At 45.9% G+C, this 13773-nt stretch overlaps 1 protein-coding gene across 1 annotated transcript in view; it reads right to left on the bottom strand.

Annotated features, from left to right (window-relative positions):
- The window catches only part of CASQ2 (calsequestrin 2), a 59494-nt gene extending 47002 nt beyond the window's left edge, over positions 1 to 12492 (bottom strand). The window contains exon 1 of the mRNA XM_081025393.1: positions 11969 to 12492. Coding sequence (XP_080881519.1) covers positions 11969 to 12202 — 234 coding nt within the window. The 5' untranslated portion in view covers positions 12203 to 12492. The remainder of the gene's footprint in view (positions 1 to 11968) is intronic.
- Between the last annotated feature and the right edge of the window lie 1281 nt (positions 12493 to 13773).

Raw genomic sequence — 13773 nt, 5'->3', positions numbered from 1 at the left:
GGGACAAGGAGGCTGTCGATTGTTTTAATATTGTTTTAATGGGCACTTCGGGGCTGTCACCTCCGTCAATGCCCCGGGAGAGACCCAAGGGCCAATGCTGTGTATTCTTTCCACTCCATCACATTAGAAGTACTATAAAAACAATAGCAACAATAAAACTAGCATCTATTAGGTGTTTATTACATACCAGATACTGCTCCAACACCTGCCCTGAATTATCTTATGGAATCTCTCCACAGGAAGTAAACGTTTGCAGATGAGGAAAGGGAGGTACAGAGAGTTTCACCAACTTGCCCAGGACCACACAGCATTGACGTGACGCAGCTGGGAGTCCAGCCCCAAACACTCCGACTCCAGAGCCCACGCTCTCATCCATTACATTTAACTGCCTACCCCTGGGCCTCAGAGGGACCTAGGCCCACATCCTGGCCCTGCTACTTATTAGCTGTGAGACTGAGCAGCTCACAGCCTCCCTGATCTCAAGTTTTAAATCGAAAGGGTGAGCTCTGATTCCTGCAGGAGTGACATGGGTGCAAGTGCTTCGTGAATGTTCGTTCCCTGTCAGTCCACTGCAAGGCTCCCCCATGACCCTGAGCCCACGCTTCTTGAACCTGAGCCTGTACCAGCGTGACCTGGAGGGAAACCTTGTGAAGAGGCAGACTGCTGGGCCCACCCCCGAGTTTGGGACTCAGCAGGTCTGGGATGGGACCATGAACAGGCATTTCTGACAAGGTCCCTGGTGCTGCTGTCCCCGGCTCACACACTGAGAACCACTGTTCTACCACCGTCCCCAACACCTAATCCCAGGCTTTCATTGTGTGGCATTTAGTGATGTCTACACTGATTGAATGCGGGTGGCTATTCCTGGCGGCGAGGTTGTTTTCTTTTCATACTAAAAATATTGGCGCAGTGGGATTTTAAAAAAATGCCTTTGACTGACATCAGGCCAGGCCATTCCCTTTTCCAGTTTTTCTCAGCAGAGTTCTGTGCCTGAGAGCCTGTGAAAATGCTGCCTGGCGGCCCCAACCCCGACCTTCTCTGGTAGCCCCCTCCCCAGCTTTTCCTTAGAAGAGTCTGTAGAAGGAGTCACTGCATTCCTGGGGCCAGGGAGACAGCATCCCTTTCCTAACTAAGACTTCCATGGGTGGATGTACTTCATGGGGGAAAAAATGGCAGAGGTGGGGTTTCTGCTGATGGGACGACCTCCTAAATGAAAAATAATGACTGGAAGAAGAGGTCTCTGATTTGTCCCCCCACTGCGCACATTAAAAAGCAGGAGAGGAACCTGTTACTGGTTGGCTGAACTTGATGAAATGTCTGCCTAGTGTTTATTCTGATAACCTCTGCTAATGACAACAAACACTATAGAGACTAAGCAGATAGCTATAGTTGTCACCAACACAATAATTCCAAGAACAGCCCTTTACTGAGCCAGAAACCTGTGCTGGTCATTTTGTACATGTCACCTCCTTTCTTAAGAACTCTGTGATGAGGGCAGTGTGGTTTCTATTTTACACAGGAAGGTGCTCAGCCTGGAGGAGTTAAGTGACCTGCCTGTGATCACATGGCTCGGGCATCCTTGAGGGTGCAAGGTCTCAAACCCAGGTAGGTTGAACTTCGCTGCCAGGCGGTATTATGGGCTATTCACTGTTTCTGCATTGTAGTCACATTTTCCTTTGAGTCTGGGGGGATGCTCTTATTTCCTTTATAAATAAATCGGTGACACAGCCAGGATTCCAATCCTGATACTCTGGCTCCAGAGCCCAGGCCCTCATCTATTACATTCAACTCCCTACTCTTGGGCCTCAGAGGGACGTGGGCCCAAATCTTGGCTCTGCTACTTATCAGCTGTGAGACGCAGAGCAGGTCACATTTGTTCCGTGTCCTGAGCCAGGATGGCTGTGTGTGTGTTGCTGTAAGGTAGAGGCAGGTGAGCGTGTGAGGGAGTACCTGTTGGCCCACCTCCTTGCCAGGCACACAGCAGATGGTGAGGAGAGGACGTCCTGGCATGGAGTACTGGGCAGCAGGCAGGCGGGCACTCCTGGAACAGGTTCTGGGCACTCAGAAACAGCTCTGGCCTGCCCGGCTCAGCCCAGCACACTGCAAGATGGCGCACTGGCCATTTTCCTGTGTGGCTGTCCAAACAGAAACAGCTTATCTGAATAAAACCACAGCCAGTTTATAAACGAGGGAGCTTCAGAGGTTTGTTCAGATGGACTCAGTACTTGGAGGGGCTGGCTTTCTTGGTGGAACAAGTCATTTCAGATGCTAAGGCTGAGCTGTGAATTATACAAGAATCCTCTGTGCCAACGGGGGAAGCGCAAATAGCAAAAGCGTAGGGCTGCTGCTTTGAAAGAAAAATCTGAATGTGATGCTGAAACTGATTTTTATACTTTTTGTTTCATTGCTTTACATTCTAATAGTCCTTCTAATAATTTTACAGTGGTTGACTTTCGTGGCATTTCACGTCTGCCTTTAAATATTTATAACTTTGAGAGGAGGTCTACCTCAGGGATATGATGACGAGACATCTTATTTGGGCCTGAGTATTACTGAGGGCTTTTGGGGATGACAGTAATGAGAGAAGAAGGTTGCAATAGTCTAAAACATTCCACATCAACAGTGTATTCACCATTTTGTAAAACCTCTATTTCCCTATAGTCTATATGTGGAGGGAAGAACTTACCTGTCATCAACAGTCCATACTCTTACAATAGCCCTTCTTGTCTTTTTACCATCTCACCCGAAGCACCCGTTTTATTACTGAGACGTGCGCGGCAAACTTGTCCAAGATTCGCCAGCACTGGGGCACCAAGGAGATCCACAGTTTGCGAGTGAGTACTGACTCTGTGTGAGGATTCGCTCTCAAAGCCAAACCAAAATAAGCCTGACCTCATCGGGCTTTTCGGAGTGCAGCAGGTGTGGGTTTGGAGAAGCCCATCTTTGGGCAGTGAACAGTTGGAAGAAATACCCTAATCCGCGTGTGTTGCTATTCTCTGTATGGCGTTCCCACATCAGACCATCTGTAGATTTACTTGACTCCAGAAACTTCATTTTTGCTGTCCTTTCTTGGGGGTTAGAAATGCAACCCCTGGGACAATTGCCAAAGACAAATAGGTTTGAAGGCAGGGTCAGCCTTGTGGCGCCCAGAAGTTTCTACTCATGTTGTATACATCAGGTTGGTGCAAAAGTACTTATGGCTTTTGCAGTTTTTAACTGTTTAAACCTCAATTACTTTTGCACCAACCTATATTTTGGACTGAGAGTCCCATGGTTAAAAAACAAACAAACAAAAAAATGAGTTGTACCCATATATTAGTGGGCTTAAGCCAGGATGACAAACAGGTCCCTGAATCTGACAGAGTCAACCTAAATTTTTACTATTCTGCTCAATTCTTTTAAAAAAAAAATTTAATTTAATTTTAAAAAGAGATCGAGGAAAAAAAAAAAAAAAAAAAAGAGATCGAGGAGAAATATATTTCCAACATAGGCAGTGCATCTATAATTCCTTGCTTATCCTTTTTTATCCATCCATTCATCCATTCGTCCATCCATCTGTCCATCCATCCATTCATCCATCCAGCAAACATTTGTGAAATACCACGTAGGTGCTAAGCATTAGCAGCCCCTTTACTCATCCTGGTCATTTTGGTTCAACACATAGTCCCGCTCTACAATTAAACATTTCTCAAGTGTAGGTGAAAATCCAGAATACAAACCCAAGACACTTGTAAGTTGGCACTGCTTACAAACACGAGACAATCCTGTTCAGCTGTTCCTTGAAGCAGTAGAAGGAACATTTGGAATCAAATAGATGTGAATTGAAATCCTACCTCATGCTCTTGCCATTTTATAGCTCTGTGACTTTCGGGAATATCTACTTAACTTGGTAGGGTCCTGTCTTTGCACGTACTGTGAGAATATGTTGTAAGAATGAAATAAAATGACATGTGAGTATATAAAGTGCACATAAAGTGCATGGCATATGGTAAGTTTGTAATAAGTGCTATTTCCCTTCTCCTTCTCTTCTGTTCATTCAACATTCATTCAACAAACAGTGTTGAGTGCCCAGTGCGAGTCGGACGCTGATCTAGGTGCTGGGGGAGAGCAATGAAGAGAGTGAAGTCTTTGCCTCTGTGGATTTTACGTCCTACAGGGGTGTCACACAATGTGCAAGTGCTATGGGGAAAAACAGAGTAGGGCAGAAAGGATAACAGGAGAGCTTAGGGAGTGTGGTCTGTATGGGAGGTTCAGGAGATAACTTCTTTGATATGGCAACATTTAAGTATGGAACTAAAGGAAGTGAGTTCTTATCATCAATCGAAGAGCATCTTACATATCAGGGGCTAGGTCATTTGCATTTTGTAAGTAAGCAGCGCATGAATATTTGATGACTAAATCGAAGGATGCCTATTTCCATTTGAGTGTTTGCAAGACTTAGTTTCACTTTATAAAGCACCAGTTTGCTCTAGGAAGCTTTCCCACAGTTTCCCGTGACACATGTTCACATGTTAGTATTCCATATTTGTATACCTCCAGGGTTCTCAGTGTTGCCATTTCTTTGCGAGGAAAGGGCAAAGCGACACAGCAACCAAACAGATGCTTTTCCTCTCTGTCTAAAGGTAAATCCTAGACCCCGAGCCAAGATTCCTTAGAAAGACACCTTCTGACTTGGCCTTGGAAAAGTCGGCAATTCAACTTGAAACCTGTCTAGGAGGGTAAGGCTTCCCATGGGCCCAGATCATTCCCCTTCTGAGGAGGTCCAAAGGATTAATCACCAACTGTGTGAGGAGACAGTGCGACCACCCTGGGAGGCCTGGCTGAGCCCCAGAGCTGACCTGAATACCTGCAGCCCCAGAACCAACTTAACACGCCAGCCGTTCTCCTAGTCAGGGGTCTGCTGCCACGTCCAACATCATTCAGAAAGTCAACAGACCACAAGCAGAGCAGGTGCAACATGATTCTGGTCATCTGGAAATTTTCTCCAGCCCAAGAGCCCGGTACAGTGCTTTGCCAACCTTAAGGTTCCTGTCAATCGTCCGGGGGTCCTATTTAAATGTAACAAGCACCCAGGTAATGCCCTGGTCCCTGCTCCGGAGGCCACATTTTGAGCATCAAGGCTCAAGTGGTCCACAGACTCAGCTGCACATTAGAATAACCCTGGGAGCTTTTAAAAACTGTAGGATCTGGATATCATCCCTTACCCCATAGCCAATCAAATACTATCTGGGGGGCTGAGACCCAGGCACCAGTCCTTTTAAAAAGTCCTTAGATGATTCCAGTAAGCAGCCAAAGTTGGGAACTACAGCAAGTGGCTGGGAACATATTCTAAATTTCCAGTGACAGGTGAAGGGAATTAACATTTGAAAAGCAGTCTATACTTCATGCACTCCTTTAGGCATTCTACATCAATTCATTTTCTAAATAGCCACCCGCATAACAATAATAATAGCTGATATGTGTGCGGCTTTTTATAATTTTACAATGAATTCTTATTCACCTGCTTTCGTTTAATTTTTTTAATTCACTGAGATAGAAACGACACGGTTGATTTTATAGGTGAGTAAAATGAGATGTATATCCCTGACTTGCCCTGGATCAAAGAGTATGTATAAGAGAAGTTGAAGTTCAGGCACTCTGACCTCCAGTGTCTGCTTTTCCCAAGCACTGCTCCCTCACCTGGGGCTGGGTATAGGAGGATGGCCACGCTCGTAAAGGGACGCTGGGCACATTGCAGAGTCTGAAGAGGTTGTGTCACTCCCAGACAAAGATATTTTCCCTGGTATACAAAAAAAACAAACTGAGACCTGACTTTGGAAGGGGGTTCAGTCTCGTAAGGTCCTTGGCAGACTGAGAGCAGTGGCATCGAGAGATTTATTTAAATAGCAGCAGAGCCCGGAGGCCTACATTGCACAGGATTCTGATTTTTGATTCTGTCTTAGATGACGGAACAAGCCTCTCCCTCCCCCATAGGCCCTAATGAATAATCTGTGCTAGAATCATCATCTAAAAATTATTGGAAGATAATCTGTTGACCACACTGAAACACGGGTCATAACAATAACCCTGCCTGCTGGTAGGCAGGCCATTTCCAATAATTTTTGCATGAGGACTCCTGCCATTCAATAGCCAAGAGGGCTTGAGAGAAAGCTGCCAGGCAGGTTCTGTGTGGATGACAGCAGATTTTAGGTGGGGAGCTAAAGTGGGACCTCCTTTAGCCGGAAGAGCAGAAGGCCCCAATGGAGGGAACACTGAGGTGCAGCCATGGACCTCCCACCCTAGCTGAGGCCTTGTTGAAAACCAACAGGTGCTACAGGTCCACCTGGAGTGCAACTACTGAGATGATATTCCTATATCTGTGCCAAGACCCCAGATTGCCTTCCAGTCCAGGGGACCTCGTTCACCCTAAACAAATGAACCAGTCTTTACTGTTCACAATGTGGAAAGCATTGCTCATTCATCCACATTTTCTCAATGTGGAAAGCATTGCCTATTCATTGACTCTTGCATTCATTTATTCATGCTAAGATTACTGAGAGTCTGCTAAGATCAGTGAATGTTTGATGAATTGATATTTGTATTCAGGGATTCACAATACTTATTTTCATTTCTAAAACACTCACTAACCTGCCTAAGAAAATCCCCCATAATTTCTCCTAATCCAATAAATGTATACAGTAGTCCCCCCTTATCCACACGGGAGACATTCCAAGAACCCCAGTGGATGCCTGAAACTATGGATAGTACTGAACCCTGTAATATACACTATTTTTTCATGTACACCTATAATAAAGTATAACTTATTAATTAGGCACAGTAAGAGATGAACAATAACTACCATATTTCCCCGAAAATAAGACCTAGCTGGACAATCAGCTTTAATGCGTCTTTTGGAGCAAAAATTAATATAAGACCCGGTCTTATTTTACTATAGTTTAAGACCTGGTCTTATATAATATAATAAATATAATATAATTAATATAATATAATACAATATAATATAGTACAGTACTGGATCTTACATTGATTTTTGCTCCAAAAGACACAGGAGAGCTGATTGTTCAGCTAGGTCTTATTTTCAGGGAAACACAGTAATAATGAATTAGAACAATTATAACAATATATTGTAACAAAAATTATGTGAATGGCTTTGGGCCCATTATTAAGTAGAATCAGCGTTACTTGAACCCAAGCACTGCGATACCATGGCAGTTGACCTGATAACCAAGATGGCTCTATGTAACTAACTTGTAGGGAGCATACACAATGTGGGTACAATGGACAAAGGGATGATCCACGGTCTGGGTGGGATGGAGCGGGACAGCACGAGATTTCATCACGCTACTCAGAATGATGAGCAATTTAGAAATGATGAAATGTTTACTTCTGGAATTTTCCATTTAATATTTTTGGACCACGATTGACCTCAGGTAACTGAAACCACGGAAAGTGAAGCCCAGGCTAAGGAGGGGGACAACTGTTTTTGTTGCAGTTTGGCCTATTTAGTTGCTCCCACAAAACACACATACACAGTTAACAGCATCAGCTTTGAATGGGAAAAGTGGTATAGAGTGCCCAGAGATTCTAAAACTAAGGTCCATGCGTGTTTCCTTTCTAGTTTCCTTCTAGAGATGTTGAAGTGGTATGAAATAGTTTCTACATAAGCGTGACGCTCACTAGGAAAAACTTTTGTTCATTTCCTTCCTTCTTTTTCTGATCGGAATGCTGGTTTCCTAGACATGGAGTGGGGTGGAGGAAAGGCCTTGGACTCAGGGATAAGATCTGTGTGAAGGCAGGAGTGGGAAGAGGAAGAAGTAAGTGATTTCCCCATACCTGGATTAGGCGTTTGGCAGGACAATGACACCATTTCCTGCGAGCTCGGGAACTCATAAGGGGACACCATGCACAGCCTGCTCAGACTCCTTCTGACATCAGGGTATCCTTCCCCAATATGGTCACATGACCTCTTCATTCCTCCTGCTGTGTTTTTGACTCACAAGCAGCTTATTGGCCCTTGCCCATGTGTACTTGATTTCATTTGTTTGTTTATTTTCACTTTCCCTGTTACCAAATTTGCTTTGATTCAGGTTTCCTTCAGGTGACTTCCAGTCTAGAAGGAAAGCTCCAACACACGTCTCCTCCTAAGGTAGGAGAAGCACTTCTCAAAGGGAGAGAGACTGCATGGTGGCTGAAAATATGGAAGGGGTTAATTAATAAATGGTATTGACGAAGTTGCTGGACAGACAGACTCCGCAAAGCCTTGGAGATCAGAGGGAGAGCTGAACGTGGGGACATCAACAATCTAACATTTCATTCCTCCATTCAACAAGCATTTATAGACCATCTGTGTAGACCTATGTAGCGTGCCCCAACTCTGAGGCCCTCCAGAGTTAGACTCCAGTTACATAGAAAGCAAAGTTTGAGTCTGGTGCCTCCAGATGTCATTTGCCTAGCCCCCTTTTCAGTTTAAGCTTTCAGTGGCCTTATATTCTCCCCCTTAACCTCTTCCCTTTATCAAGCCCTGTTCTCACACTGAACTCACACTTGGTCAGAGGGAGGTGTACATGCCTGGCAACCTTTTCAAGAACTACCTCTTCCAAAGGGGCTTGACTAAGTAGGGATAAAAATCTTACCCTAAAGGAATGAGCCTCTCATACTGAATTTTAGGGAAAAGCTAGCAGGGTGAGAAAATATCTGAGAGCTATCAGAATCTTTGCTCTTGAGGTCCCCTCCCCCACAGTTGCTTATTTGCCTGGTGAATTCCACTCATTTTCACAAACCAGTTCTTGCTTGTCACACTTTCCGCGTATCTCCCAGAGCATGGGGCTCTCCCTCTTTCCTCTATATTCCCAGAGGACCGTGTAAGTTGCTGTGATATTACACTGCCCCCATCACACTGTAGCTTCTTGTTTATGTGTCTTCTTCTATGTTAGGCTGTGAGCCACCTGAATGTCTCATGTTCCCACAGCATCCACCCCAAGGCCCAACCCACAGTAAGTGACAGATGTAGGGCTAATTGAATGCAATTCCAAGGCCCTAAGTCAGGCAGTGACCTGCTGGCCTGTGGATGGGGCTGTTTCTGGGTCTTTTCACTGTTATCCCTTAGAGTAGCAGACAAAATACACGTGACTGACCATACCATAGTACCTTCGGATTTTTATCAGAATGGGATAGCCCTTAGGTGACAAGTTATGAACTTCGAATCTCTAAACTTCTAACCCCAAAGAATCCCTCAGGTTTTTTAACCTTGGGGTGGCAATTCATCATAGGAGAGGGAAATCCATTTCATTGGTTGGGGTCAATGTTTTTAATATTTCATTTGTGCATGTAGGTGTCGGTGTGTGTTACAATAAACAATGTCTCGAGCCACCTGTCCACACTCCTCAGAGGAAAGGAGCCCAGCTCTCCCTGGGCTGTCAGCCCATGGCGGAGACCTCCCTGCCTTGGAGACATCTGCTGAGAACTGTGTCCCATCCTCCTTCCATCCCCAATAGCGCCTCTCTGGAACTGGCAGCATATTTTCCTGAATGCGGGTTTGGGGTTCAGGGAAGTTGTTTTGACCGTGAAAAACACATACAGGCTCACATCTGTCCTCTCTTCCCACCCATGGGTTTCCTGGAGCCATTTTTGTCCTGGATTCTGAGGAATAGGCAGCACCTGACAGGTATCCCAACCAAGGCCCCCCCACCTTCACTAAAGACACCCAGTGTCCTCCCTGGTTTGGACATTTGCATCTGTAGTGTCCCCAGGGCTGTGTGCTTCTCAGCCCTGTTGGTGAGACATCTGGCATCATCAGCCCCAGGCCTGTGGGCTCTTGAAACGCTCCTGAACAGAGGGTCCAGAAGATCTTGTACACTGTCTCACTGATTCCAGCAGTACAGGGGCTAAGACTTCCTTCGCCTGTACTAGTTGAGTGACCTTGGGCAACTTAGCCTCTCCGTGCCTCAGTTTCCCTGTATGCAAAATGGGGATAGTAACTGTACCTACGCCATAGAAATAGTGCAAGGATTAAACCAGCTAACATATACAAAGTGCTTAAGACAGTCCCTGCACACAGTAAGCATTCAATAAATGTTCATTATTTAACCATCTCACAAGCAGGTATGGTCATTGTTATCATAATATAGTATAGAACAAAACCAGATCTCCTGACTGCAAGTTCTGTGCTCTTTCCCTACCCGTGACACCCACTCCAGCTTCCCTGGGGGCCATCGACTACCTCCTGTGCCAAACTTCCCCCTCGACAGTCTCCGCCGGCATTCTTGAATCAAAGGTGTCTGACGGGATAGTGAGCCCCGAAGAAAGTCCCTTCTCATGATTTTGCCCAGAATTAGTCTTCGGGGAAAATATATCCTTGGGGGAGTGTGTGTGTGTGTGTGTGTGTGTGTGTGTGTGTGGTGTGTTAGTATAATAGGGAATCAGAAATGGGGGTTATTGCCTGCACTGGCATTTTTTTTTTTTTGAGTTCTAGGCTAACTGGACAGTGATAAGCACGTACAATAGAATCTTTATGCCTTCAGTTAAATCTTTCCTAAAAATCTCTCTCAATAATTGAGTAGGGCAGTTTGACATGGAGACGAGCATGTGAATGAGGATTTCACGGGCTAAGCAGCAGCTATGCTGGATGTCCTGTTTTTTCCAGCCTACAACTTTCCCATGTATTTGCTACAAATACCTAAGGACTGTCCCAACTTTCTCTCTGGTTCTAACCCACAGAGGGAACTGAACTTCCCCATTCAGCCCTCAGGATGGAGCCTGATGGAAAATACAGTGGTAATGGTGGTTACTTAAAAAAAAAAAAAAAAAAAAAGGTCAGCTTTTTGTCAACTAGAGTTCTCTGTAATGACCACCCTGCCCTGTAAACCCTCTGACAATAGGTGTTTGCAGGATGACCTGGAGACACTTAGGATTCTGAGGTGCTTTTTAAATTATTGAAATTATTTTGATGTATTTGGGATGGTTTTCCTGGATTTTATTACAGTCATTTTTGTTTGGGGAATGCAAATCCACATGGGTTTTATATGGTAATTCTGTGAAAATCTTTGATTAAGCAGAGCTCTCTCTCTGAAGGTGCTGCTTAATACACTGCTGTAATTCTCAAAGAGCCCTTTTCACAGATTTGTGCCTGGGCTGGGCTAGGCTGGGCTTGGAGGCTGACAAGGGATCTTGGTGACTACTAGGATTGTTGGCACTCAAGAGTGCTCCCGAGTGTAAACGACCCTACACTGGGAGGAGGCCCAGAAGAGCTCCGAGGGCACTCACACCGGACTCGAGAATGGGCCCCGACGCCAGGTTTACAAACGGGCCATGTAATGCAGATAAAATAAGAACTGACTTCAGCACCTGCCCTAGACTCACACCAAGAACTTTCGGAGGAAAATTTTTTTTTAAAAAGATTCCCATTAATGAGTGTGCGGCTACACACACATCTGTACACTGTGTCGTGTTGACTGAAACCCGTGCTGACTGAAATCACTGAGCTTTGCTGAGTGATATTCTCCACCTGACCCACAAAGAGAGGCAAGGTGACACGACTCCTGCTCCTCCAGGAGCGTCAGGAGACTTGAGAGAGCCCATTGAGGAATTAGCACACACAATAAAACCTGCTAATAATCCGGCAATTCGTGTCAGTCAATCTTTTTAAGAATAGTTTTAGCATTCTCTCAGAAAAACAGTGTCTTGGGACTATCGCCCTTAAAAAATCAAGAGAACCACCCGGTGACTGACTTTAAGTCAGACCTACGTGTTATGTGACACACTCCATTGTGTGGGGCTCCATCGCCCCATTTGCAGAGTCTGGGCCCACCCTGGTTGTCCACACATCCTGGCTTTGCAACAAGAATATCTTCCCGAGACTGGAATGCAGCAAGATTTCAGGATAGGTTGTCTGCGCCCACCTGCCCACGACCCACCCACTAGCCAGCCTGGGCTCACCTGGGCGCAGGCTCAGCACACACCCCCTGCTTACCTCCAGCACAATTTCTTTCAGCTGGAACTGTTTCTGCGCAACTTTATCTGAAGACACAGGCTCGTGGTAGTAGAGGCAGAGCAAGTCGTATTTCTTCAAAATCTGCTTGAAGTTCCTCTCAGTTAGACTCACCACGCGGTCCTTGCCATCGTACGTGGGGAAGTTTAACCCCTCTTCTGCCCTGCAGGAGGACAGCAGGTAGAGCCCCACGACGAACAGGTGAGCCCTCTTCATCTGGGAAATGTTTGGGTTTTCTTTCCCGGAAATACTGAGTTCAGGAAAGAGGAGGGGAGACTCTTCGGGGACTTGTTGGGAGGGGTGGGGAGCAGGGAGTTTGACTTCGTCTCTCCTGCCCTTCCTGGGCCCTGAAACGAACTCTTCACTTCCTGGGGTCTAGCTACTGTAGTCACGGGCTCAGGAGAAGAGAGAGGAGGCAGACACACACACATGCGTGTATAGACTGAGAGCCAGGCTGGGCAGCCAAGCCCCAGATACCTCGCATAGCTCTGCCCAGCCTCTGTCTCATCAGGAACTCCATTTTTAGGATACACTTGTTTCAGGCTAAAAATAAATCATGCAATGAATTAAAAAGTTAGATATGGCACTGTTGAGGGATTCGCTGATATGGTCCTTCAGAGGGGTGAGGAGGGAGGAGACAGGAGGAAAAGAGGAGAATGTGTGCATATGAAATAAGGCAGCCACGAAGGTCAAAGAAGAGACATGAACTCAGAGGGAGGAAGAGACAATGAGAGGAGAGAGGTGGGACCGTGGCACCAATCGGCAAATGGAGATGTTAGAACGTCCACTCAGACAATATTGAATCTTTCTATTATCTCAGGAGGTAATTCAGCCTGTCACTTCCTGGGGACAGCTCTCCCCTGCCTGGTCCCTGCTGACATGGGAATAAAAGGGAGCCCCCAAGTGGACCTCACGTTCTGTCTTTCCTGCCTTCTCTTCTTAGAAGCCCAGCCCTGGCTCGTCACTCACCATGCCCACATGTCTCCACCAGTCACTGAGTAAAGGGCACAGGGACACCCTTTCCCACCAGCCCTCCACATAAAGGACTCCAGCGCACCAGCGCACCCACTGCCACAGGTCCTCCCCTACCACTCCCGCCCACAGCTGAACTCTACCAACACCAGGAGAACCCATCCCCATTGTAAAATTAAATAAAATAAAAGTCAACAATCTACCTCAGAAAACCTTAGGTTTTTTGCTATCATCCCTGTCATATTTCTCTCTGTACATTAACCCCTAATGTATCATTTTAGCGCCTTTCCTCTTTATTGGAGACAGAATGGTGTAGCGGGTCTAGAAGCTGGACAGATGAGAGTTCAAATCCCCCCTCCACCTTTTAATAGCTGAATGAACTTTGGAGGGTTACTCACCCTCTCTGAGTCTCAGCTCCCTCCATGTCAAGTGGGAATAATTTGGGAATAACTATATGGTAAGGTTTGGGACATGGAGATAGAAAAGCATGGTACAAAGCAGGTGCCCAAACATGGTAGTAGCTCTTATTTCGTTCTCACTGGAGATTCTGGAACATGTTAGTATAATAATTACTTGCCAGTTTCTAATAGTAATGGTTGGTGAACACTTTCCTGTCCATTTTCTCCGTGATTCCACAGGCAATTGGGACAGAAGTGATTAGGTGCTTGTTTCACAGGTGAGCTGAGTTGAGATTCCGAGAAATCCGCAACCTGTCTGAGACTGTTACTAACTCCCAGCGTGAGGCTTTGGCTCTGCCGCGGAGCCTGTTGCTCCTGGGTGCTTTAACTCTGACTCAAGGCACTTCCCCGGCAGAC

Source organism: Rhinolophus hipposideros, assembly GCF_964194185.1.
Source record: "Rhinolophus hipposideros genome assembly, chromosome: 19".
NCBI lineage: Eukaryota > Metazoa > Chordata > Mammalia > Chiroptera > Rhinolophidae > Rhinolophus > Rhinolophus hipposideros.
The sequence above is the reverse complement of the archived record's forward strand: the minus strand, read 5'-3'. Positions and strand labels throughout refer to the sequence as shown.